Source organism: Vidua macroura, chromosome 1, assembly GCF_024509145.1.
Source record: "Vidua macroura isolate BioBank_ID:100142 chromosome 1, ASM2450914v1, whole genome shotgun sequence".
NCBI lineage: Eukaryota > Metazoa > Chordata > Aves > Passeriformes > Viduidae > Vidua > Vidua macroura.
In genome coordinates this window covers 65,750,469-65,778,461 of record NC_071571.1, presented here as the reverse complement: position 1 = coordinate 65,778,461, position 27,993 = coordinate 65,750,469, and the positions used below count along the sequence as shown (strand labels likewise).

The following is a 27,993-nucleotide window of genomic DNA, read 5'->3' as shown; positions in this document are numbered from 1 at the left end:
CACGTGTCCTGATTTTTTTTTTTTTTTCTTTTCCTTTGGGCTTCTTCAGTCAATTTATTAAATTTCCATGTTAGTTTAGTGGCGATCTGGGGAACTTTGTTTATGACATTATTATTTTTGAAATATTTTGTAACATTGTGTGGCATTGCTAGCTTGGGGTCTTTGAAAATTATTTGGATCCTAGGCAAAGAAGTTTACAACTCTTTTATCATATTAAAATTAATCTGTGCTTTATACCTATGCCTCTCACTGTTTCTGTAGTACTCTGAATTTGCATATGCTCTCATTTGAGTTTCTCTTAAATTAGCAGTTTTGGGAGCTCAGGTTTTAATTAGGTGAGAAATATTGTGTGAGCATATGTACTTAACCATCTGTTGGATAGTCAGCTGCTTCTGTTGTTGGCAGAATGAAAAGTAATGAGGAAATACCTTTCTCACCAATGTTATCTAATTGTAAATAAGGAGCTTTATGGCTCTCTGTGTAGCTGTAGCTTGAGCATAAGTTTGTATAAAGGAATAGAGAAGGTTTTCATGAATGAGTAACATGTGTTGGCTTTCCTGAAGAATAGTGTGAAAGGACCTTTCAGTGAGAACAGCTGCACAGCAAACTTTCTAGCTCCAAGAAATCAGGAGCAGATGGGACCCGCTAGAACTTTCAGTAGCTTGGTTTGTAGTTAATCTTTCTAGCAATAATTAATAATTTTTTTGTTGTTGTTGTTACTGTGTTCCTTTGCTTGGCCAGCCTTTGGTCTGATAACACTTTCTTTCATCTCAAACAAGACAGTCCTAAAAATATACCAGTGCTTTGGAGAATTAATTACTAGCAGTGCAATGCTTATGAAGATTGAAGTAGCTAGCTTAAGCTTCAGTGCAAATGTCAGGATGATAGTGTCTCAAAATTATGTTCATACCAGAAATCGTGGGAGGGACTGTAGACATACAGATATCAGGCAAGATGACCATTAATTGCTATTGTGTTCATGTGGCAAGTTGGAGCTGTGAGAGACCACCTCTTGCAGGACGCTGGCAGTGCTTACAGACCCTTTTCATGAGGAAAAAATGCCTGTCTTACAACTGAGGCCACATTGCTTACTTGTCCTTTATGCCAAAATCTCAAAAACTAATGGATAGGAGATAATTTGCCTGTAGCATGACCTGATATGGTAGAATTTGGAAGGGAGGATGATGACACCAGAACAAATAAACCCCCAAAAATCTTTGCAAATACATATTTTTATGTTACATATTCAGACTAACACCACCTTTTTTACTAGATGGTAAAAACTGAAGAGTTGTCCATAACTTTTCATGTAATCTCAAATTCTGGAAAGCGTATTGTAAGCATTATCTGGAGGAGAAGGAATTTATAGGTGTTTGATTTAGTGAAAGACAGTTTAAGTGCTTGAGTGCAGGGTCAGATTTTGATGAAATTCAGAAAAATCCCATCCTTAAGTACTTCTTAATATGACATTAATGCTCAGTATTGCAAGCAGTGTTGCTGTTGTAATCAGACAGATGAAACCCTATCTGGGTGCGGAAGTTAAATTCAGCTTCTCTATTTTTGTGCATGGAACTTGGCAATAAGCAAGGCTGTTGACAGAAAACAGTTTTGGCTTCTGTGAGCTTGTCTGTAGGGAAGCTGATTGTCTCACTGTTCTTGTTTAGAACCATCCACGAGCAGGTCTGCACTGAACTTCTCAGATGTGTTAACAAGGCCCTCCCTTCACCGGAGCCATTTGAACTGCACCGTGCTGGATTCCACAGTCCCACACTGTCAGCCCTCCACATCTTCCACACTTGGCATTGGCAGTCCTGGGCTGTCCCTCGTAAAGGAAATAAAAGATTCTACCTCTCAGCATGATGACGATAACATCTCAACAACCAGTGGCTTCTCCTCTAGAGCATCTGATAAAGGTCACTTTTATATTCTCTATTGGATTTGTTTGATAACATGAAGTACTTTGTATTCTTTAATATTCCACATTGCCTTACTAAATAAAGTAGGAGAATATCAGCTCTAGATGTTAGAATTAAATTTAATTTTTAGTATTTTAGAAGTATATAATCCTGTCACCTTGTAAATATAACTACGCTTGGAATTTATGAGTCCGTTATATTCTAAACAGTCAGTGCTGATAAATACAATTTTAGTTTGATTATCTGTAAATCTTGAATGGGAATAATAGGAGATGAAGGTGGCTTTCTGTAGCTTGATAGCTAGATAGGTTACCTAGAAGGAGGAGTGACTCAGAATATCTCAGAGCTGGCTAAGTATTAGTAAATATGGTTGAAAAATAAAAACACAAGATACTTTTTTTTTTTTTTTTTTTTTTTTTTTTTTTTTTTTTTTACTGGAGTCAGTAAAGCAACTATTCTGATTGAACAAGTTTGGGCTGCTTTTTTTTTTGCTGTTCTTGGTAGATGGCATAATTTGTCAATACTTCCTTGATTTTTGCTAAATTCAGTAAAGAATGTACACCATTTTTAAGTAAAAAAAAAAACCCAAGACATTGTATGTATGTAGAATGTGACCTAGTTGTCTCACTGAGAAAGGGCAAAACAGCAAGTTTGGAAATTTTTCCAGTTGCTCATATAAATGGGGATGGAAGTGTGCTCAGCCAGTTCTCTGGAGACCATAGTTTGACAATTCAGAGTAGATGTTGCCAGGGCGTAGCAATATAACCTGAGTTTGCTGGAACTTTCTGGTACGTCTCCATAAGACATACAGAAAATAGGTGGTTAACTCTCTTAATTCAGCCTTTGGGTAATTTTTCAGGTTTAAGACATGGTCCGTTCTGTGCTATGCTGGTTTCCATCCGTCTACCAACACAGGAAAAACTCTGTGCCATTAGAGATGCACCAGTGTTTATGCAGTTCCTTTACTTTATCATGAAAGAAGAAAAAATAAAATTGTGTTGTATTGGAAATGTGCTATTAACTTGTGAATGCTTTTGAAAGATTACTGAAAGGTCATGTATTTGTAGTTCTGTGAACAGATTTTAGGTTCAGAGTTGGTACTTGGGTTTCATACCATATGTGAAATTAATCTGTTTGAAGAGCTCAGAAGGTTAGAGTGCTGGAGAAATCAGTGTTAAGGGCCCTTTTCATTTTGTGAGATGTTTTTGTAGAGAGCTCTGGGGTTTGTGTGATGTTTAATACTAAATTTCTCTATGTACACAAGGCATTTACATATGCCGTTTGTCATTTTGGCAGATATCACAGTTTCAAAAAATACTTCAGCACCACTGCTCTGGTCCCCAGAGGCTGAAAGATCTCATGCCCTCTCACAGCATCCTGCATCTAGCTCTAAAAAACCTGCATTCAATTTGTCTGCTTTTGGATCTCCCTCTCCTGTAAGTACTGCACAGTATTAATTTCAGTCAAGTTGAATGTGTAGCCATTTTACTAACCACTTACCATAATACCTTTCTGTAGTCACTTGGAAACACTTCTGTCTTTAAGACAAGACAGCTTGGGGATTCTCCATTTTACCCAGGAAAGACCTCTTATGGTGGTGCAGCTGCAGCAGCGAGACAGACAAAAGTCCAGATTTCTGCTTACCAGGTATGAGAACAGTAATGCAGTGTGAGGGAAAACATAACTGAAATACAGAACGGGGAGCTCGGCCAAAAAAGCTGTGAGCTGGGAACTTAACTTGAAAAATGTGGCAACAGTTCCTATCTTGCCCACTCAGCCTACAATTTTTGTTTCAATTCTTGTGTAACACGTTATGTAGAAATGCTTATCATAAAGCATGAGAATGACAGCAGCATCTTAGTTGTTGGGCAGTTTCTTGTATTAGGGGTTTCTCTGTTATGTCTTCTAGAAATTTCCATTTTCTGCCATGGTCTGCCTCTGACTGTATTATGGTAAAATAACATTGTAAATAATTACAATGATGGCATAACTTTGAAAACTTTGTTAATGGCAGCAAAAGTTACCTCACTAATACTTGCCTGTAGATCTTACACAAGCACTCAAACTATGAACATATTGTGCATTTTTAATATAGGAGTATACAAAAGGCAAATTTGCTCATCCTTTGCACTTCTGTTACTTGGAGGGAGGCATGCAGTCCTACATGCTACATATCACGCTAAACAAAAAGATGCTCTCTATTTTACTGTCATTCAGATGGCTCTTGAGAAGAGCTACTTGTCCCCAGGTGTTCCTTGTGGTCTAAAATGGACCAGCAAATTAAAAATCCTGACTGCTCTCAGTAGCTAGATTTGAATCTAAAAGCAAGTCAGTAAAATCAGATTTGGTTCTAATTTGTTTAAATGAGAATGCCCTTTGTTAAAAAAACTAAAAAGTCAAAAGGAACTTTAAGGAACTGAAAATAAGTTTGCTGGACCTATTTTGGCAGTCTGTTTCTACCATGGAACAAGGGGACTCAATTTCCTGATTCAGGGAAATCTTGAACCTTGTGGATTTTCCTAACTTGGTGTTGAATCAAACTTGAGAACATTTAAAATTTCTGTAACCTAGAAGTCCTCTTTGGTCAGCTGTTTTTATTCTTTACAAAAATTCTGGCTTATGTTGAAGAGAGGAAGCAAATATTAGGCTTTTAAAGGAGAGACAAGCTTGTTTGTTGCTGCGTATAGCGAGTCTCACTTGTGTGTTCTGTGTGTTGTGTGATCTCCTTCCTGTCTTCACGTAGTCATGTGGGAAGCATGATGTGGTTACAATAAGAGGTGTAGCATAGTTTTTTTTTTTTTTTTAATGGTCACACTGAGGTTTTTTTAAGTTATGTTCAGTCATGTGGTACAACATTGACTTTTTCAGTGTATTGTTTTAGATCTGTTACAGTTCAAATCAGATCTTTATCTTTCTAAACAGAAAAAAGATCTGCAGTCAGCTGCAGTCTTGGGGGAAGGGAGGAAATGAGAGAAGTAGAACTAGGAATTCATGATGATGATTGTATACTCTGACTTAAGATGCCATGCTTATGCCATCTTGAAACTCCAAGATCTGTTTTGTTACTGAAAGTACTTTCCGCAGCTCAAACCTTTGCTTCATTTCTGTTTTCCTAATCACTGCTTCAGAGACCCTAATAGCCTAACATCTTCGTTTTGTGACCTTTTACATTTAGGGATTTCTTTTGTTGCTTTATCCTTCTTTATCCTATGTGCAAGATATGCAAGGCCCCAGTTAAACTTCTGTAAAGTCAGTGGAGTATGTTTTTCTTCTTCATGCCTTGAATGCTCAGTGAGTACATTTTTCTCTGTCATTTTGAGGATATTGGTTGTACCACCAGTGTAGCCGTAGGGCATGAAATACACACGTATGTAACTCAGAATCCACCATCGTAACATCAGCAATGCTAATATTTCAGCCACCGATAAAAAGACAAATGAAAGCTAAACAACCAAACGTGCAATCCTATGGTGTGACAAGTTCCACAGCACGGCGCATCTTGCAGACATTGGAGAAGATGTCAAGCCCCTTGGCAGTAAGTGGTGCTCCTTTTAATATTTTATTCCATGTGTTTGAAAAACGTAGTGAATGTGCCAGTATAGGATGAAGATGTTACTTAATGTCATGTCTGTTTTAATTTATTGCACCTGTTTTTTCAACAGGATGCTAAAAGGATTCCATCTTCTGTTTCTAGTCCGCTGTCTTCTGTAAGTTGATCACAAACCCCCTGTTTTTTGTTGGATGGAACCCTCTCGTTGGGAAAAAACCGTCCTCTAATTTTGGCCTTTTTTTCCCCTGTTAGCCTGTGGACAGGAGTGTGCTGAATGTGACTAGCTTCCAATCCAGACAAAACCAGGTAAGAGCCAGTAAAATATTAAGCTGTGATAGGTAACTTTCTCTGCTTTACAGTTCTTAAAAGAAATGTCACAAACCTCAATGACAGCATGCACATAAATTCAGTGTGAGTTATAGCTGCTGGGCTGTGTGGAAATTGCTAAAAATGTCTTTTCAATCCACACTAGATGAAGGACTGTGAAGATTACTCAGGTGGAGAATTATTATCTTTTTGTGGTGGTATGCTGATACATCAAGAACAATGTCTCTAGAACACACAAAGTGGTTTTATCGTGGCCTGCAACTTAGGGTTAAGTTGCATGATAACATTCTTGTTTCAGGAAAGCTTTCTCTTGCAGAAATAACAAGAAATAGAAAAATATTGATTGATTGTTCAGATCTTGTGCAGATTTCCATATTTATTTTAAACAAAAAATATATGCTTCCATTTTTTATTACTACTCAAGGCAAGAAGAAAATTGGACAATTGTTAAATTTTGTAACTTCTGTAAATTTATGCTCCTAAATTCCTATTTGTAAGTAGCAGTGAATTGTTTCTGTGGTAAATCATATTTCCTTGGTTTTGTTTAAAAAATGTTGGACTATTGCATTTATTAAATTGTGAAACCACAAAAGGTCACTTTTAGCTCCAGCAACCAAAGGAACAAAACTGTTTTTTCTTCAATGCAAACTTTTAATCTGCTGCTGTAATGAGGGAGTGGACGGAATGTTTTTAAAAGCTTGTATGCTATTGGCTTGGTTAGAAGTATAATTAATTCTGCAGCCACTTAGGAGTTTATAAACATCTCAGATTTTCTGTACTGTCTTTGGCCATATGATGAATTACAAGAATGTTGAAATGTAGAGCATGTAAGTGTTTTACCACCTCTTAAATATTATCCCAGTAGTTGAAAATAATGTTGATATGGATTCTGCATTAAGATGCAGAACCACACCTGTGATGAGGCATTTAAAAAGATCTACCAGATTTGCAGCATAGACCCTGACATTGGTCAGAAAGTGAACGTTGCATACAGCTGTCACTGGGTAAAAATAGAGAAACTGTCTACTCATAATGCTAGAATTCATAAAATTTGGCAGGGAGAAAGGGTAGCCCTTGGTGAAAAGAGAGGATAGGATTGTATGTGCCCAGAAGAGGGTTGTGTGTTTTCCTGGTGAAGCGAATAAATGGTTGACAGGACACTTGGATACTCAGGCAAAAATTTTACAAGTCTTTTTTTGGTGGTATTTTTCTTATTTTGAGGATCTACACCAGACAGAATAACCCTTAGTGTATTGAACATGTAACTGAGTTACTTTTTTTGTTGTTGTACATACCTGTTTCACTGGTTTGATACCCTTTTACAATAATGTCATCTGCCTGGCATGTGGAGATAAGGTGGCAGATGTAGTTTCCTGGATTTTTGTGTGGCTTTTGATGCTGTCTCTCTTGCATCCTTCTGGGCAAGTTGTCCAGCTCTAGGATGAGCAGGTTGAACAGCAGGATGTAAAAGGTTGCAGTGAATTTGGCTACATCTGGCTGGTGACCAGTCACCAGCAATGTTCCTCAGGATCAGTTCTAGGGCCAGTGCTGTTCCAAATACCTCTCAGTGACCTGGAGACATGAATTGAATGCCCCATTAGCAGGTTTGCTGATGGTATGAAACAGGGAAGTGCTGCTGACTCTCTTGAGGGACAAGAGTCCTTGCAAAGGGATCTAGATAGATTGAAGCATTGGGCAGTCATCAGTGGGATGAAATTTAACAAATCCAAATGTCAGATCCTCATCATTTAAATTGTGGGACTGAGTGCACCCTCAGCAAGTTTGCAGGTGACACCAAATTGAGCGGTGCAATTGACACATCTGAGGGATGCCATCCCGAAGGACAAGGACATGCTCTAGAAGAAGTGGGCCCATGTGAAGGTCTTGCAGTTCTGCACCTGGGTTGGGGCACAGCCATCTGTTGATACTAATTTAAATAGTAGGTATATCCTAAGTCTCATTCTTCTCATCACCAGATGATTTGACATATCATGGGGCCTTTTGGGGTCTTCCTTCTTTCTCTATTTAGTTAAGCCAGTTTTGCAGAATGTACAGTGCTTTCTGTTTAATAATTTGCCTTTGTCTGTAAAAAAGCTTTGACAAGAAAAGTCAGACCACTACTTTTAAGAGCATCAAATTCAAATCTAAAGCATTGGAACATGCATTAATGAGACTTCTTTAAAAATATTTCACAATCTGTTTTTTTAAAGTGTAACTTCAAAGGAAGAAAACATAGGAAAAAAGAAACCCAGAACCTGGTTTAGCTCTGCTTAACAGTTTCAGTATTAATTAATGGATTAAGTCAGTAAAAAAAAGTTACATAGAGGGCAGAGGAGTGGAAAGGATGGGAGCATATTATTGTAACATGAGTTATTTTGCTTATAGGAATATAGTTTATTTTGTCTGTGAAGTAACTGCCAAAGTGTGCCACAGGATTCAGTCAGACTTTTACTATTCCTGTAGCTTTTTGGATTTTATAACTGATTTTCTGTTGATTTCCTTCTGCAAGCTAAATATTTTCAACACTTACCACATAGTTTTCACTGGGTGCTGAGACTGGTGGGAGGTTTCTAGTTCTGTAACTTTTATCATCAGTCAATGCTGTGGTAAGTTGGGTGGGTGCAAGGATGAATTGATTGCTGCTTCCCTTTCCAAGGTGGATTCACAACATCCTCCTGTCCAGAAACTTGTGACACCAAAGCCAATCTCCCTGACAGGGAGTCGGATCACGTATTTTAAACCATCCCTGAAATCAGCTACTAATTCCAGAAAAATTCACCAAAGGGTGGATACGGATCATCAAGTAAGCAAATTTTCATGTCCTAATTTGCCTGCTTCTTGCAAAATTGGAATATGTCTAACCAGCCTACTAAGGTGCCCTTTTTTGCAAGAGAACCAATAGTATACTTGAGGTAAGCATTAAGAAAAGACAGTGGGAACTGTTATGAAAGAGATACTGAGAGGTTTTATGGTTATAATTGTATCATTGGCATACTAAATGGCTGATGCTTATTTTCAGAATGTGGTGGTGTGCTTTTGGGCCAGGGTTTTCGCAGTGAAAGAATATTAAAATACAGAAACACAAATTTCCTTTACATATGCTGCGGTTGAGAAGGCTGATGGAATGTGCTGATGTTGTGTATAAAATGTTTTGGGTGAACTGCGGGCTCCAAGTGGGAGTTCTAGCAATTACCAGTTCAGATCACTTTTTAAATTACCCATTCTGATCTCTTTGGTGTTGATGGAGTCCCTGATAAACTTTCCTTAAAACAATACTGGTATCTCTTTCAGAAAAAAATGACCCATGGTTCCAGTATCATTCTGAATGTAAAAATGACCAGGTATTAAATATATGGGCTGGAGATCAAATGGAAAGTTTAAGCAGATGAGATATATTTAGTGATATAAATAAAATAAACAAAACAGCACAAAAATGTGTGTTTGGTTGTCTTCTCTTTGTGTTTTGTTTATAAATATATTCAGCTAAATCTTGAAATAAATAAAACTTATTTTGCAGGACATGATGGAGGAGAGTTTTCCTGCAGAAAAGCTTGTAAAATCATCTGAAAGGTATGACAAATCTATTAATTTAAAACACTTGAAAGAAGAAGGCCCCCCTCCTTTGTCAGTGCAATTTGCACACTTGCCTTCTTTTGGAGGAGCAGGAACAGTTCTCAGTAAAAGGGAATAGAAAAAGTGAAAAAATTTTATTATGAGAGAGTTTAAATACTTGTGCAACTTGGTGTTCGTTAGGGTAGCAGATGTTAGTTTCAGGTAATTAAATAATTACTTGGAATTTGAAGGCTTTGTTGCACAGCAATTTCTTTCTGAAAAATTCTTTACAATTTGAAATATCTTACGGTTCAGGAGTATATTGAATTTTTAGGGTTTTTTGTGTGTTTTTTTTTTGTTTGTTGGTTTGTTTTTTTGTTTTGTTTTTTTGTTTTGTTTTTTTTTTATTATTTTATTTTATTTATTTATTTATACAAAAAGCTAGAGGAAGATTGTTTTCTAATGTTCCTTACATGGCAAAGGCACTTGTCTGCTCTGTGAGTTTGCATGAAAAACAGAAGCCCTTTAGAGTCATCTGAAGACAAATACCAGCTTGTCTCTGAAAAAAAAAAAAACAAAACGAGGGAGTTAATAATTGTATTTTTTTCTTGAGGAGATTGTCTTGCATTATGCTGTTTGCTTGGCATAGAATGACTTGAGATAATATTGATGACTCTCCCTTCTGTGGAACTAATCTTTTGGATGAATTAAGGCACTGTGTGCTCAGAATATATCCTTTTTTTGAGGATTCAAGCCTTTCAAAGAACAGTATTAGGGAATCTGCTAATGTTTTGTCTCTGTGTTCATCTTCTAAGCAATTCTTACATTGCCTTGGGCATTCTTTGGCTTGCAAAAAACCCCAAAGACCCTTTGTTTTACAGTCTAATAGATTGACTTTACAGGAACCATCTTTAGTTTTGGCAGAGGTGCTAACAGATGTTAGGTTTTAATTCTGGGTATTCAAGCTGTTCTAAGTTTTCTTTGGTACAATTACTTTCTCCATGTAGAAGGGAGATCCAGGAAACTGATACTGCTTTTCATTTGTTTCACAAATTTTACTGCTGTGTTTCTACTTTTGACTTAGAACTAGATGGTCCTTTTATTTTAACTCTTTTATAAAGCCAGTCTCTATTGATTGTCATATTATGGAGTATACACAGTAATAAGGGCCAGAGTCTCTTCATGCAACTAATCTGCAATACTTTGGTACATCTCTGTTCAGCCTAACAAAGGCTGTTCAGTTTTTAAGCCAGTGTCAGAATTGTAGATTGGACTGACTTGCTTGAAGACAGAACTGTTTTTGCCCCTTAGAAGCTGACAGGTGTTAAAAGAAAAGAGGAATATGGGCAATCATAGACATGCTATAATTGTCTGAATAAAGATTTATTTTGACATGAGATTTTATTTCATAATTCAAATTGATTGTCACTTTGGACTGGGGAAAAGTTTGAGCATATGGCCTTAAGGATCTGGTTTCCTCTCAGTGGTTACAGTGCTGAGCAGATGTTTGCAACTATCTGAGAGGTTTAGACCAATTCTTTTCCTCAGTCCTCTAGACTCTTAACCTGATATCTTCCAGCATCATCCAATGTACTTTTGTAATGACTGACTGATTGGCTGCAGGATAAGCTTGATATTGTAATTTTTTTTCAGGGATACCTCATCATAATGCCCTGCTGCTTTTTATTGTTATTATTCCTTAGTTCACTTCTGGTTTGGGATGTGGCATGGGTTTGATTTGGTTTGTTGTTGTTGGGTGGGGTGGGGGATTTGTCTGTGTGTGTGGGGAGGTGTGCATTTGTTTGTTTTGAGGTTTTTCTTATGTCTTTTGTTTTTTCTTTTGTCTTTTGTTTTTCTCTCCTCTTCCCATTTGGATTAGGGAATCTTTCTGGTTTAGATCTAGGCTTTTGTAATGAACAGAGAAATGCCTTTGTATGCCTTACAAAAGGGATCTGTATTCATGTCTAAATAGACTGCTGGAATGTTGGCACACCCAAACACCTCTGCTGCTTCTGCTGATGGCCTCAGGAAAGCCAGAGCTGCTTATGAAGCTTCTGTCATATTTTCTTGCCACACAGGTTTAAGCCTCTCAATTCACTAAGAGCTGTTGGCAGCATTTCCTGTGCGCACACACACACACACACACACACACACACACACACACGCCCCCTGCTTGTATATTTTTAGTTATTCTTTTATGTCCCTTCAGAGATACATGCTCATCACAGAATCAGAGAACTGGCAGTCAAAGTTTCCACTGTCTGGACTATTAAAAGCAAACATTAGAAAATAACAGTCTAAATCAGTTCTTCTATTTCAGGTCTTCTGGCTTAGTCATCATTCATTTATGGATGTTGTGACTGTTTTTTATGTATGTTATTCTCACTGCTGCTCTTATTCATCTTTTGCTGTTTAGAACACTAGCTGTTTACCAGCATTTAGGAACTTGTGAGATAGTTTTTTCTGATTCTAATTAGCGTGTGACAGTTCCAGGATTAATAGTGGCTATAATAGCTTGAAGCTTTTTTTTTCCCTTTGTTTTTAATCCCCTTCCTCAACCTATATATTTCTATTCTGTGCCAGTAATTTGAGCTACCCCAAACTCGATACTCCTGCATCCAATGGTCTGTCTTCAGGAGGAAGGATGGATAGTGCCTGTGGCAAGATGAGAAGGGAAAGGGAGCGATACTGTGCATCAAGACCTGCACAAAAACAACAACTGGTAAGGGTCTCTCAGGTTAATTGATCTTACTGTGATTACAGAAATAAGTAGCTTCATTGCCTCATCGTAATTTACAGTAATGCTATTTCAGTTTTGTGGGCGTTTTGCTGTGGGTTTCAGAGCAGGCTCCAGTTTAGTATAAGTGCCTCAACTTTGGTTTTATATTTTTAAAATCTTCCATTGTATTATCTTGAACATTCTTCATACTTTACAGTTTCTTATTAGTTGCTGAATTAATAAATTTGGTAGAGGCTTGTAGAGATTTTAGAAAGGATTGAAATGCCAAGTATTAAAAGGGTTTTTTATTTTGCTATTTTATATGTAAGTCATGTAGAAAGGTATGGGCCAAGAACCTGAAGCAGAAGACAGTTGTTTTGCATGTTTGCTAATGATCATACACAATTTTTGGCACATACTCAAACTCATTGTGAAGCGTTTTTTTTTCTTGTTTTAATGGGAAAACTCCATTTATTGCAATGATAGTCATTATTATTCCAAGGATTATTTTCCTGCCTGAGTGTTACATAAGCTGCCTACTACTGGATCTTAAGTCTAAAGAGGTTAACTTGGTCTTCTGGCTGATGAAAAATAAAGAAGTAGGAAATACTGGAGAATGTAACAGAAATGGTCTCAATATCAAGGTGTGATAGACTCTTCAGATCAGATCTCCGAAGTATGTAATCTGTGGGGTACATTAAAGGTCTGTAGTAGCAATGTGCATCTCTGCTTCTGTGCATGTCTACTTCTGAGTAGACATTGGTACTACTGTCCAGATCCTGAAGAGATTGGCTATTCCCATTTAAACTCTAACCAATCTAATCTTGGCAATCAAAGGGTTTAAAAGACAAGGGTAAGAGCAGAAGTTTTTAAGGTACACTGATTTCTGAATTTTAAATTTACATCCTGATACATGATACTGACAAGATTTACCAGAGTATGATCCTGTATATTGCTCATCAGGATTTCATTTTTGACTTTCTGTGCTTTGGTTTGGTTTGGGGGTTTTGGTACTTAAAGGAACACACATCCTTCTTAAAATACTATGTTTTTCCCAGTTCAACCAGTTCAAGTGACTTCAGACACTTAGTCAGCTGTCCTACCTAATTTTGCAAGAGGAGCACTTTCTTACTTGCCATGACGTTGTGCTCTTAATTAAAGAAATAAGGGAATAATAGAATCCTAGAATGGTTATGTCTTTCTAGATCTTGATTAACTAAGGGACAAAACCAAAAATAAATCTTATCTGCGCCCCTCTCTCTTCTGCTCAGGTAACAATTTTGAGTTTACTTTCAGTACGCTTACTGGACAGGTAATGTATGTAGTATCGCATAGAAACTGGCCTGCCATTAAAAAAAAAAAGTGGCAGACTTATGTAGGAGATTAGGATTCCTTTTGAAAACCTGCTTTGTCTATAGATTACATTTAACTTTGTTAAGAAACTAATGGGAGGACAGGGTAGGCTGGTAGTAGGTCTTGTGAAAAAGAAAAACTAAAATGTACTGTCGCCTTTTTTGTCCCCACCTGGCTTCCGTTCTTCCCAGGTGCTGACCAGCGGTTTGCTGGGGGGGGGGGGGTTGCTAGGCAACACACGCTGCTGCTCCTGGGTCTCTGCCGAGAATCCAGGTAGCAGTTGGGTCGTGCAATACAGGATGCACTGTTCTAAGAACGCTACTAGGACCGAGACAAAGAGACCAGAGAGGACACCTGTGTGCAGTTCAAAGAAAGTTGTATTGCTCGAACGCCACAGGGACAAGTGACCCTGGGTGGGGGTTGGGTTACAGCTTTTATAGAGAGTATATAGGTGATAAGGTAAAACCAATAAAGACAGTGTCCAGTCTGAATACATCACAGGTCAAGTCCAATGGGAATAGCTTCAGGGGGAGGGATGAATATACAGAAAAATACAGAAATGAAACTCCAACTTCAGATTCACAAAGCTTTTTGACCTTTTGTGTAGCTGTGTGTTACCACAATGTACAACGTTTTAAAGAAAGAGAAAGATTAAAATCTAAAACTTTTCTAAAGAAAGTGGAAGATTTTGCAGCTTCTTTAAAGAAAAAATTAAACTAACAAAAATTAAAATTTGTACCTAGGACATGGAGCAAGAAGCGCTACCTGAAGTACCCCTTCCCATCAGTACTGCATCGCTGCCGAAGTTCAACTTCAGTTTCCCTACCAGTAGTGCTGTCTCCTCATCACCCAGCATTGTTTCAAAAGCAGTAATGAACAAGGTAAATCTTTGCTGTATACTGTGAATACTTTTTCAGGGTGAGTATACATCCTCCTTGCTGAATGTTAACTTTTTCTGTGGTGCTCATGAAACTAACCAACCTGAGTTTATAACGTGTTGAATTAAGCAGGGTTTTATTCAGATTGGGGGATGGGGAGGATGACATATTTTGATATGGCTTCTTCTATCTATACACTCTTATACGCTCACTTGCAAGCTTTCTCTTTTCTGATCCAGTCTTAGCTGTGGATCAGAAATATCAATCATCAGATTTCCCAACTTCACTGCAGAATATCTGTTGGATAGTGAATTCAGGTAGCTGCTGTTGTTTCATTTGGATGTTTTTCTCTTAGATACAAACTTTAATTCTTTTGAAAATACAGGTACAACCAGCAAGTAATGTTGGCAGTCCTACGTTTGTATTTTCATCTCCAATTGTGAAATCTACTGAGGTGGAAGTGCTACCTCCCTTGTCTGTAAGTAAAAGAAATCCCAATGTTTTCTCAAGGCTTTAGTAGAATACGGTGGAACAATAAAGCAGAATTGGCCCTGGTAAGGGGGTAAACAAATAGATAGATTTCTGATTTTTAATTTTTCACCCACCACCCGCCAAAAGTTTGAAGACTGGGTTTCAGATTATTATTTGTGTGTGAAACTTGATTAAAATTCCTTAGAATCTAAAAAAAACCCTCTTTTTTTTTTATAGCAAATTAAGTTTACATTTAGTGTTCCTGTTGTAAAGTCATCAGAGATTTCTGGATCCACTGATACACCGGTGACATCCATCCTTAGTCCAGGTAACAAAAATTTTAGCATTTCAAACATAGAGTGCTAATTCTCTTTTTTTGTATATTAAATAGTTAATCTGTCATTTCTAAGCTTGTTACAAATTCCAGGCAAAGTGTGTTTTCAGTGACAGGTCTGCTTTTAATCAGATTATAACTATAAACTCTTGTAAATAAGTTTAAATTTTGAAGATTCTTATTTAATTTAAGAAGAATGAAACATGGAAATTCTTGTTTCTAGCAAACATGAATGTATTCTAAGTGGATTTCTTGGTAAAAGGTGGGTTTTGTTTTATTTTTAAAGGTAGTGCCACTGTAAACAGCACCAGCAATAAGAAGGAAGAAGAAGATGATGATGGGTTCTGCAAACCTGCTAAGTTCTTAAAGCAAGGAAGTGTGTTAGACATTCTAAAAAGCCCCGGTGAGATAATGAACTCCTTTAAAAAATATTTTGCAGAGAATACACTTGCATATAGCTGCATTGATTTTAAAAAACCCAGCACAACAGCAACCAAAAAAACCCCCAGACAATTTGTCACGGTTAAGGCAGTGTCAGCAATAAATACCTACTTAAATGCTACATCTGTTATGCTTCATGCCCCCTTCTGTTATAAGGGGCTTTCATTGCTGACAAGAAAACTGCAGCTCCAAACCGGATGCATTGCTTCTCCTTTACATGTTAGGTTGTAATTTAAACTTAAGTATAAAAAGAATTAGTCAAAGAATCAGTGTTTTGTTTACAGTGTTTGTATTACAAACATTCCTCTCAGACCTTCACCATCTCCAGAAATTAAGAATGGTAAAGATAATTTCATTCCTAAAGGTGTTTTAGAAGTCGCATATCTTTTGACCTTAAATGTTGACACTTACTAGGGGTTCAGATGTAAAGTTAATTAGCAGTGGGCTGTCTCACTTAAAAAAGAAAGGTTTCCAAGTCATTGTGATTGTTTTCAACTTTTGAGTAAAAAGTGTAGATGAGTAAAGTGTGTGTAGATGATATTTTTTGTTTTAGGAAAAAGGACTTAATTGAACTTGATCTTTCCCATAAGCTTTGAGATACAGCAGGACTTCTTATTGTGAAATCTGTGTACAACTTAAAGGCAGTGCCTCTTTTTATATTAGAAAGAGCTAAGTGAGAGAAAATACACTGTGTGTTTTGTTTAGGGAAAGATCTGTGGGTGACGTGTTATTAGTTTTCTTAATCAGTTTAACAGAATCAGGTTCTAAATCCACACTGTTCGAAGATTCCACTTCTAATATGAAAAAACAATCCCAAAGCAGCAATAATATAACAATAAAAAGAGAAACTCTTTATTTCAGCTTTGTAGTTAAACTGTGCTGATATTTAAGATGTATTGCTATAGCATTTTCATTAGTTGTTTCCATATTGGTGTTTTCTGAAAAGTTTGCACCTTTAAATAAAGAGTTGGCCTGTGCCCAGTACATTTTGAACAAAATTTATAGAAAAAAAAAGTGTGTGTTTGTCTTAATTTTTACTGCTTAATTATTACTCAGTATTTGTGGGGGAATACTGTGTGGATTGCTGCTCCAAGTACCAACTGCTGTACAGCTACTAAGTAAATGTGAGTCATCTACTATGGCAGAAATAGCTTTAGAATTTTGATTTGATTGGGCATGGTGTATTAAAATGGAATTGGATTATTTCCAGTTGGTGACAGATCATCAGCTTTCAGTACTGTTTGTTTATACTTGTATCTACCAGTGTAGTGGCAGATACAAATGAGATTTGTATTTAAAACTTTCTTGGAAGTGAAGAGTTAAATCAAGCTTTAAATAAGTGTTCTGTTGTGTCCCAGCTCAGCATATGAAATTTCATCCCTTTAAATAAGATTTCCATGGACTTCCTCTTGCAGTTAGTCGGAATGTATAGTTGTAACTGTTGACACTAGGTTTAGATTTGTGCTGTATACTGTTATATAAATAACTTCCATGTAGCCAGGGTACAGCTTCATCAGTAAGACCTCTCCTTTTTCTTTTTTTCAAACTAGGCTTTATGTCTGGGAAATCACCCTCCTGTTCATCTGCACAGCCTGTTACGAGCACAGTGGTCTATACAAGGCCTGCAATAAGTAGTTTTTCTGCAGGTAAAGACGCCTCTAAACAAGCATCCTCGTTTTGGCAGTCTGACACACATGACCCATGTCTGCAGAATAAAACCACAGATGGCAAATGTGTAACATGTGAAGCTCCTAAAGTGTCCGCTGTTGAGAGTACGAAGCAGACGATCAGTGTGAGTCCGTGTGTCTCCTCCAAGACAACAGTCTCTACAGCAGGCATGCTGGGCTTTGAAGACAAATTTAAACCAGCACCCAACACATGGGATTGTGATACCTGTCTGGTCCAGAACAAACCTGAAGCTACAAAATGTATAGCATGTGAGACACCAAAGCCTGGAACAGGAGTGATGCCTGCTCTCACAATGCCAGTGGTCATGGACAGCTCGGTGACAGTGACATCCACCTCCAGCAGCACTGGCACAACAGTCACTCTGGGGTTTGGAGACAAATTTAAACAGCCAAAAGGCTCTTGGAACTGTTCAGTGTGCCTTCTACAAAATAAGGCAGAAGACAGCAAATGTGTAGCTTGTCAGTCTGAGAAACCAGGTTTGTTCTTTTCTTCTCTGTTTCAATCTCAGTCTATGTGCATTTTTTAGAGAATAAAATATGTTGCGTATAAAAAATATTTTGAGCAGCATTCTGTATGCCAGACAGGATGGACTAGTGGCTCTCTGCAGGAATGGTTGCAGGCAGTTTGGAGGTCTCAACCCAGATTCCAGCCTGTCACATGAGTTGAACTGATTGTGAAATGTTAGTGCAGAGCTGAACTGAAGCAAATATACCCTGCTTTACAGCTAGTGAGGAAAGATGACTAAAATGGATGCCTTGATTAACTTAAAACCAATTGACTCATTTTCATTGGGGAAAAATGAACTCCTTGCAAGAAGCTAAAAACTACAGGATTTGTTGGGGTTTTGTTTTCCTCTTTCAAAACACAGGTAGAAGGACTATTTGCACAACATGGCTTAAAATGTCTCCAGTCAGCATTTGTGTGGAATTGAGCAGAGCTATGAAGCCAGATTCCAAGTCAGTGTAGTCTTTAGCTAGTTGTCTTGTGCTAAAACAGAACCATATGTTCAGAATTGCAAAGTTACGTTATGTTTGTCAAGGGGGCAAGTGAAGCAAGTAACATGGGAGGACATAAATTCACTGGATGTGCTATGGAAAAGAAGACCCATTCCTGTCTAGGAAACGTTACTGCTTTGAATTTGAGAAATTATCTTGTGTCTCTCTCTTGGATACCACCCTCAGTGGTTCATTGTAGGTGAAGAGTGCATTTATGTGGTGCTTTTGTGCCTTTGGGATGTCTGCTTCTCTCTTGACGTTTGTGGAGCTGAAGTTTGCTCTTGGAGTGCAGCATCAAGGGCCATCTTTTCCTTTACAGGGGAGAAATGTGAGAGGGCAAATGTTGGATTTCGCACCTCAGCAGCAGTAGGTTTTTGCTGCTGTTGAAGGCAGTATAGCTAGTGTGGTGAACACAGAGTTGTGGGTTTGGAAGCTTTCAGTTCCTTTTTTTTCTTTTGTTACTATGTAGTTTGAATGTGTCCTGTCCTTGTGACTCGCTGATGAATCATTCTAGTAAATTCTCACCCTTGTATCACTTGACAGTGATCATTAACTCGAGTGATGCTAACTTTGACTACCGGTAGTTCGTGTCACCAGGAGTTCTTTTAGTAGTTCTAGTTCAATACAGCACCTGTAATTTACATCCGAAATCAGCTGTGTTGCTGTATTTTATGAACTGCAGTTGCTGTTTAAATGTCACTGGTTCAATTTGTTCTTGAATTCATATATAGATTATAAAGAAGAAGCCAGGTGTTTCCTTTGTTTACATTCTCAGACTGTGTTTGACACAAGTTACTCAACGTGTAGCTTGATGTTTTTTTTACTGTTACAGTTGTGTGCTTTGCAATTTAGTGAGCATTTCTTAAAAGGTTTCTGTATGATTTTAGCAGGATGATTAACTATCTTGCGTCTTTCTCAGGGAGTTCAGTGCCTGTGACCAGTAGCAGTGTTTGTGCATTTTCTGCTTCTTCTGGAGGTTTTCTGGATTTAGACAAATTCAAGATGCCTGAAGGAAGTTGGGAATGTGAGGTCTGCATGGTCCAAAACAAAGCAGAAGCCACAAAATGCATAGCCTGTGAAAATGCGAAGCCAGGCACCAAAGCAGAGCTCAAAGGTAATACTTACTGAGAAGAAAAAGGATGTGCATTCTGCAACTTTTTTTAAAGTACAGTGATTTTTCCTTTGAGTATGGCAAAACTGTCCATTTGTTGTTTAGGAATATTGCTTAAATAAGATTGTGTGTGTATGTTTCCACACCCATTCTCCAGAAAAGGATTGGGTTTTTTAGAGGAAAGCTTGTTTCAGTGACAGTCATTTGTTTCAAGCCCTTATGTGTGTTGTTCATTTGGAGTTTATAGACTAAAACCATGGTCTTTCAGAGAGCTCAGCAGTGTGCCTTTCCAAGCCAAGTGCTGCACAGAAGAGCACCATTGCAAAAAGATATGTGTAGAGAGGAAGTGTGGAGTTTCCTTACTTGTCTGTGTGTGTGAGGGGGTGTTTTGTAGAACAGTTTTGACTCTGGAAAAAGCTCAAGGCTAGAATCTCAGCCATGTATCTAAAGCCTGCATGTATTATGTCATATATTGCAAACCTGACATTGTTGCTTATTTCTGCAGGTTCTGGTACTACTACCGTGTCTACAAATGCTGCAATGCCATCATTTACATTTGGTGTCCCGTCATCGTCCTCTGAATCTTCTCAAACATTAGGTAGCACAGGAAATTTTAAATTTGGAGAACAAAGTAGCTTTAAGTTCGGCATTGCATCCGAATCTGCATCGTCTAACACTGTGACTGGAGGATTTAAGTTTCCTACTAGTTCAGAGAACTTCAAATTTGGAGTTTCTTCCTCAGACTCTAAATCAGAAGACAGCAAAAAAGAAAGTAAAAGTAACAGTTTTACCTTTGGACTTCCATCTACAAGCAGTCAGGCTCCTTCAACATTTCAGTTTGGAACGACAAGTCTGGGGCAGCAGGAAAAGAAAGAGGAACCAGTTTTGGGAGGTTTTGGTTTTGCTACAAGTTCTACTTCTTCCATAGCTACTAATGAGAATAAAACTGGAGTCGGTGGCTTCACTTTTGGAACAGTGGCAGAAAAGGATGCAGCATCACCTGCTTTGCCATTTAAGAAGTCAGATGAGAAAAAGGATGAAACTGTTTCAACAAAGGGAGGCTTCTCTTTTGGCAGTGTGGAGTCTGCACCAGCCTCACAGTTTGTTTTGGGAAGGGCAGAAGAGAAGCAGGACCCTGTCACTTCTGCTGCTCCATTAGCATTTGGAAAGAAAGCTGACAATGAAGACTTAAAGGCACAGCCTATCTTTTCATCTGGGACAGCTGAGCATACCAAAGAGGAGAGCACAGCAAAACCTGTATTCAATTTTAGTTTTGGTAAACCATTGGAAAAGGAAAGTGAGCAGGCAAAGGCACCTTTTGCCTTTGGAGCACCAACCAGTACCTGCGGTAAACAGAACATCTTTTGCCTTCACTTCTCTGCTCGTGTCTATCAAATAATACCTCTGAGGCTGTACTAGACAGCATCTTCAGGATTGATATGCTACCTGCAGCCTGTCTTTAGTTCTAGTGGTTGATGTGTAGGCAATATGTGGCAATTTTTTTATAGATTTCAGTGAGTTTTAATACTATGTTTAGACCAAAAAAAAAAAAATCGCCACACCTTAAGGAACCTGCTTGTGTAAGCACAGAAGTTGTACTGTCTCAGTAGTAGCAGCTCAGTTGGTGATAAAATCTGTAATATGGTGCAGTATAGAGGCCTCATTCTAGTGTTGTTTTTTATAGTGAAAGGGAAGAAGAGAGGGAATATCTTCTTTCCATCTACTTGAAGCTGTGCTGCAGCTTCTCTACTGCTATAAAGGTGCAAAAAATCACTTCACAGATATTGCACAGTTTTGTATCCTTTAATTTGTTGAAAGTTTGCAGTGGAGGATTAAAGTTTTTCAGTGATGGTTGCTGTGTGAAAAGTTCTTGGTTATTAAACTCCATTTGTCTGACTTAGTAGTAACTGTGTTTCTTCCTTTCAGATCAAGGAGCATCCTTCAGCTTCTTGAGCTCCAGTTCCTCCAGCACAGTGGTACCCACCACTTCAGCCAACAGCAGCAGCGTGTTTGGCAGCACCCTCTCTTCCTCAAACCCTCAGCCAGTTCCCACTCCCTTTGTGTTTGGACAGCCCAGCAACACTGTGACCAGCTCTGTTTTTGGCAATCCTGCAGAGTCTGCAACATCTCAGTCATTTGGCTTCTCTCAAGAGAGCAAAACAGCAACCACATCTTCCAGCACCGGCTCAACTCTTACTCCGTTTCTCTTTCGTTCAGGAGAGAGCAGTACCAATGCAGCAAATTCAGGATTTACTTTTGGAGCCACAACTACATCAAATTCAACAGGTATGTTTTAAATAGCTGGAGGTACCGTTCCATGAATATTTTACTTTGGAAAATGTGCAGGCTAAATGCATAGAAGTAGAGAAAAATACTGAGGATTGATATTCAGCAATGTTAATTTGGGCTCATTTTTCTTCAGCGTGGGAAATACAGTTTAGGAATGAAGTGGCACCACAGTTGTTTTATGTAAAGGATAAACCTTTACTGGATTTGAGTTTGTTCAGGAGATTTTCACCATGAGAATGATAATTTCTTTCTTCAGTCACTGTTAGTCCAGTGTTTACACTTAGAAGTCAAGGAATTACAACTTTCCTGCTTTTACGCTCCTATACCTAAAACTCTGAATTCCTGGAAATAATGTCAAGCTTTGCCAAGTCCTTCCCTCACAAGTATCTATACATGGAGTACCTCAATATGCAATTAATGCTGCTTAAGGGTTGGTTTCTACTAAGGAGCATGGCCAATGCATGTTAATTTTTTAGGAATTTAGAGAAGACAGCAGTAAGGCAGAGTTTCTTCATATTTTATGTTTGTTACTCCACTGCCTGAATTGCATGAACAAATGCATGATTCAAGACTAAATACACCAAATTATCTGTATTCCTATGAGCCATGCAGGATGTTGGAAATAAGATTGAATCTGTAAGGGACTTACTCTGGTTTGATCCAGATGGCTTAACTTTGTCAGTCACAAAAGTTTAATTTGCACACTTTTTTTGTGGATCAGAAACAGAGAAAGCAGTCCTAAATTACAACAACCAACAGATAAATTTCAACTGCTTACAAATCAGTAACTTTTGGTGTAATTTTGTTAGTAAGTGACACCATATTTCAAACATCTTCACAAATTCAGAAACCTAAGTTTTACCATGTATCTCGTCTTGGAAAGAAAGTCAGCCATTCCAAGTTATGGTACAATTAGAGGGTATTTCCTGTTGCTTGAGCATTAGTAATGCTGTTTAAAATGCTCCTTTGGCATAGCAGATCTGCCATGTACTTTCAGGGTCACTGTTCAGGTGTGTTTCATTATTTCTGCTGGCCATGCAGCTCAACCATTGGGCTAGTTCTTTGTTGATGACAGGTAGAGAATTACTCTGCTAAACCAAGATTTTGAGATTACTGCAAGGTTGATATGGCCTCCAGAAGTTGATAATGGTAAACACTTAAACAGGGAGGGGTGAAGTTGCTGAAAAGAAAAGATACGTGTTCTCCTAGTCCTAATAAATCAGGAGCTTTATTTTGCATGTCTGAAAAATCCACTTTGAATTAATATTCCATGTGTGTGGTGGAAACAGCTTTTAGTAAATGCAGATTAAAACGCACTGTTTGTAGGAATCTATCTGCACAACATGAGGAGGCAACCAGTGCGTTTAAGATTTAATTTTGTCTGACTCTCTCATAAACACAGTGTTTCTCATGTTGCTTAAAAGAAAAGATGCAATTCCTGTTGTGGCTGAGGTAGTGTATGTTTTATATATTCACACAATTAGTTTGAAATGAAGATGAGTATTCAGCTACCAGTCCTGAGGCTTTTTCTGGATTCATTCTTGAGGGTGGGAGGGAAGGGGCCCATACTGACATACCTCTCTGTCCCCCAAGGGTCATCGTCTTCGTTTCTGTTTGGCTCTGGGCCTCCAGCGCCTGCTGCTGGCCCAGCCTTTGGCGCCAGTCAGTTACCAGCATTTGGCCCAAGCCCAGGCTCCGGCCAGCAAAGCGCTCCAAGCTTTGGATCGCTGTCGACAACGTTGTTTTCTGCTGGCTCTCAGCCTGCTCCATCTGCCTTCGGCTCGGTGACAAGCAGCACTCAGCCCTCTGTTTTCGGACAGCAGGCAGCCCATCAGCCAGCTTTTGGCTCTGGTACCCCCAGTGCTGGTGAGTGCTGACCATCCTCTTCCATTTAAAGATTATATATATTTTATTGTATTTTTCATGAAGTGCACCATGAATTCTGTGGAGAAGGACAACTTCAGCCTTGTGCGTGTATTTAAATACAGGAATTGCCCTCCATAAAAATAATGGGTATAGCGTTGTCATTTATGTCCCAGTCCTGACTGTGGCGACACAATGTGCCACAGGTATCCAGCTTCACAGTATGCCTTCTCCACAAGAGAGTTAGCAGACATGGAGGTTGCAATTCTACAACTAAATTTTGAGCTTTATTTTCTTTAGAAACCTAGTGATTAAAAGGAACTGTTGAAAATCACGGAGTAATCACTGGTAAGATTGTGTAAAACAAGCAGACACAGTGCAAAATTTTTATTTTTTGATTTGATAATCGAATCAATCATTTTATTGTATAAAATACAGTCAGAATTGTTTGGGGTTTTTTTAAAGCATTTATGGGTTAAGACTGTGTTAAGATAAAGATCTTAATACTAATTTTATACTAATGAAGTATAAAATGCCATGGGAAAGGGGCAGAGAATGAACCTTGTAACTTAAAAAAGACCTGTTCCATACTAGTAATAAATAAAAAAAACAGTGCCAGAATGTCTATTTGATATCACATCAAATACTGAAAGGGAGAAGCCTCCTTTTTTCCTCTCAGAAGTTTTATAAAATAGCCTCCATTAAAAGTAGCTGACATTTTTGTACTAATCCGTAGATTAGTACAAGCAGATTAGTGCACAACATTACTCAGTTGATCTTTCATTAATCAGATAGCATTTTAAAGGTAAAGTTCTCTCTGGATTTTCTGTATTATTTAATAGTTTACTCTGATGATTTGAATGTTTGGGGTTTTTTCACACAAGGTACTGCTGGCACATTAAAGGAAAGGAAGTCCCCAGATCCATCATTGCATGAACACAGGAAAGTTTACCTGAATATAAACTTACGATTTAATACTTGATTAATAAACTTCAGTATGCACAGGTATAAATTTCATGGTGGCACGGAAGCTAGCAAACAGCTAATTATCAGCGTGCCAGCAGTATTACTTTAAAAATTCCTCAATCTTTATGAATGAATGGATGGCAGAGTCCAGTGGGATGAAGTTTAATTAAGTCCTGCATTTTGGCCACAATAACCCCCTGCAATGTTATAGGCTGGGGATGGTGTGGCTGGACAGTGCCCAGGCAGAAAGAGACCTGGGGATTCTGGTCGACAGCCGGCTGAACATGAGCCAGCAGTGTGCCCTGGTGGCCAAGAAGGCCAGTGGCATCCTGGCCTGTATCAGGAATAGTGTGGCCAGCAGGACCAGGGAGGTCATCCTTCCCCTGTACTCAGCACTGGTAAGACCACACCTTGAGTGCTGTGTCCAGTTCTGGGCCCCTCAGTTTAGGAAGGATGTTGAGATGCTTGAGCGCGTCCAGAGGAGGGCAACGAGGCTGGTGAGGGGCTTGGAACACAAACCCTGTGAGGAATGACTGAGGGAACTTGGGGGTGTTTAGCCTGGAGAAAAGGAGACTCAGAGGTCTCAGACCTTATACCAGACTACAACTCCCTGAAAGGCAGTTGTAGTCAGGTGGGGTTGGTCTCTTTCTCCAGGCAGCAACGAAAGACAGAACGAAAGAGAACAGAGTTTCAGGCTGCATCAAGGGAAATACAGGTTGGATATTAGGAGAAAGTTTTTTAGAGAAAGATTGATGAAGTACTGGAATGGTCTGCCGGGGGAGCTGGTGAAGTCACCATCCCTGGATATGTTAAAAAAAAGATTTCATGTGGCACTCGGTGCCATGGTTTAGTTGAGGTGTTAGGGCATGAGTTGGACTCAATGATCTTGAAAGTCTATTCCAACCTACATGATCTGTGAATTCAGTAAACTGTTCCTGTAGTAAGCTGACATTTCTGATGCAACCCCCCCACTTTGGCATCTTGAGCAACCTGTAAAAGGAATAATCTTTAAAGATAATGGGGAAGAACATGAGGATTTTGCTGGAAAGGATGAACTCAAATTTCAGCTTTCTTACTTGTTTCTGCTTCCACCCCATCTTCCCAGGTTCTGTATTCCAGTTTGGAAGTAATACTACTAATTTCAGCTTTCCAAATAACCCAGGAGTATTCACTTTTGGTGCAAATCCTCCTGCATCAGCAGCTCCTGCACCACCTTCTGGCACTTCAGGATTTTCGTTCAGCCAGCCTCCAACATTTACAGTGGGGTAAGAGACCGTATCAGAATTTCCCTTGAGCTTTGGGTAATATCAGTGGACAGTGTTCAGCCTCTACTGCTGTTAAATCATGAGGTGTTCAGATGAACCTTGGAGTTTGAAACTAAATTTGGCATCCTTCCTTTTATTAGCCTCACTGGCTAACTAAGCACCGCTATCTGTAAAGGAGCCTAGCTGTCAGGAATGTCACACATCAACACATGTGAGATTGTCTTGTTCTTGAAAGGTAGAACCTGTATCCAGCCATTATGCTGCTGCTTACCTTCTGAATAAGAGAGATTTAATTGGTTTCTGGAACTCTCTTCCTCCTGTTCGTCATTTGCTGCTTGTTGCCAGCTGGTAACTAGTGAGACAAGACTATGAAACAGTTGTTCTGGAATATCTACTCAGTGCTGCTACTGAATTTTCAGCTACACTGTCCTAAACTCTGAACTACTAATTTCTTTTAATAGGACTAATGGGAAAAATGTTTTCTCTGCCTCTGGACCTTCAGTTGCTGGTCGGAAGATAAAGACTGCAATTAGACGTAGAAAGTAAACGCCTGATCGGTAAAGCATCAAAAACATTGGAAGCAGCTACTATCCTGAATTGTTCAGCTTCTACCCTGACTGAATTGTTCAGCTACTATCCTGAAGTGTTCAGCTACTACCCTGAATTGTTCAGTTACTGGGATTGTACCTCATGCTGGCTTGTCGGAAGTCAGATCTGCCTAAAGGAATATAAAACTTAGCTTTCCTGTCCTTTCCTCCCCTCTCCCCGTTACGTTTTTTTGGTAGCAAGTAAAGTTGGCAACAAGGCTGTTCTCAAGCAAAAGTCTCAAGTTACTTCTTTCACTGACTTGGCATGGTCTGGCTGTAGCCCTGAGTAGAGCCTGCACAGTGAATGGCTTGTTGATACCTCTTCATCCGCACCACTACGTGCGCTCATCCGCGTTTACTGACGCCTCGAAATTGTAATTATATCAGCGAGGGATGCTGTATAGAGTAGAGAATGTCGATAATGAATGATTTCTATGCTGAGTTTGTGCTGGTGTATGTGTGAAGTGAGTGAGTTTGGGTGTATTGTGCACTAAAATTTTCTGATAGGGGAAGACCGATTAAAGGATGATCCATGCTAAGGACTTGTTAGATCTGTAGTTCTTCATTTAATAATTATATGCTATTTCTATATTTTCATTCTTACAGCCCTTTATCACCTGTCTCGCCTTGTTATTTTATTATGAAATGTGTAAATACAATTTTGTTTCTCTATGTACTTTTTTGGCATAACAAATCTGTGAAATTGAAATTTTAATTTTGCGTGTTACAGCCATTTTTGTTTAGTATTGTCTCAGATTTTATGTAAATCCCATTATTCAAAGTTGCCTAAATCCATTTAGAAAATCTTTAAAATTGGGAATTCTTAAAGTAAGTTTATTGGCTTTTCTGATCCATTTTTGTTTGGACCAAAAACCAGTATTGTACAAAGTATTAAGTATATATTTTTATATTTACTGAAATGGACTGTGGTGACTTTGGATAATAAGGAAAAGTTTAATATTAAAGCCATGTTTATTACAGTATAATTAACATGTTAAACCATGGGATAAATGCCATCAATAAAAACTGCGAAATATTACCTGGCAATTTTAACTCCCTGTAAAGGCATCTCCAGCTGTAACTGCATGAGGTGGTTCCCTCAACCTCAGCAATTCTCATGCTTTCTTCAACCTCTGCTTTTTTTGCATAGATTTTAGAGGATATTAAATTTAGAAGTCTCCTGTTAGGAAGGAGAGTTTTATTGTAGGCTGAAGCTTGGATGAGCTTATCAATGTGTCAGCTGACTGCAGTTAATTTTTTTGTAGTGCTATTAAAGAAACCCAACCTAATGTCTTTAAACATTCACCACTGTTCTAACTGAAGACTGGAAATGAGTAATAGGGGGTGGGGGGGCCTCTTCTATAGCAGTTACAGGAACTTCTTGGAGAACAGACATTATTCTAGTAAAATCAGAGGAAATGCTTGTTCATCTGGGGACCCACAGCTGAATTTGAACCAAGTCACAGCACTCTGTCTCTGACTCAGACATGAATTCTTCCCTCAGCTAGAAGGGCAGAGACCTGCATCACTGTCAATGGTGTAAATGTCTTCAGAGGCACTCCTGGGGCCTTGGCTGGCACTTCAGACATGCATTCCAGCACTGCTCCCCACTCTTGCAGGTGTTGCTGGTATGAGGTGAGATGCCCTTCAAGCACAAGCTGGACATGACTAAGAGGGCAAAGGCCAA

The 27,993-nt window shown here is 38.6% G+C and overlaps 1 protein-coding gene across 1 annotated transcript in view; it reads left to right on the top strand.

The window, feature by feature from the left end:
- NUP153 (nucleoporin 153) overlaps positions 1-27,345 on the top strand; it is a 44,553-nt gene extending 17,208 nt beyond the window's left edge. Inside the window, exons 3-22 of the mRNA XM_053974264.1 lie at positions 1,665-1,913; positions 3,213-3,352; positions 3,435-3,563; positions 5,335-5,451; positions 5,579-5,623; positions 5,719-5,772; positions 8,450-8,596; positions 9,311-9,363; positions 11,929-12,067; positions 14,161-14,298; positions 14,681-14,773; positions 15,004-15,094; positions 15,387-15,503; positions 17,092-17,706; positions 19,145-19,339; positions 19,842-20,684; positions 21,263-21,622; positions 23,219-23,491; positions 25,560-25,719; positions 26,181-27,345. Of these exons, the coding sequence (XP_053830239.1) occupies positions 1,665-1,913; positions 3,213-3,352; positions 3,435-3,563; positions 5,335-5,451; positions 5,579-5,623; positions 5,719-5,772; positions 8,450-8,596; positions 9,311-9,363; positions 11,929-12,067; positions 14,161-14,298; positions 14,681-14,773; positions 15,004-15,094; positions 15,387-15,503; positions 17,092-17,706; positions 19,145-19,339; positions 19,842-20,684; positions 21,263-21,622; positions 23,219-23,491; positions 25,560-25,719; positions 26,181-26,265 (4,043 nt within the window). The 3' untranslated portion in view covers positions 26,266-27,345. The remainder of the gene's footprint in view (positions 1-1,664; positions 1,914-3,212; positions 3,353-3,434; positions 3,564-5,334; positions 5,452-5,578; positions 5,624-5,718; positions 5,773-8,449; positions 8,597-9,310; positions 9,364-11,928; positions 12,068-14,160; positions 14,299-14,680; positions 14,774-15,003; positions 15,095-15,386; positions 15,504-17,091; positions 17,707-19,144; positions 19,340-19,841; positions 20,685-21,262; positions 21,623-23,218; positions 23,492-25,559; positions 25,720-26,180) is intronic.
- Positions 27,346-27,993: the final 648 nt, after the last annotated feature.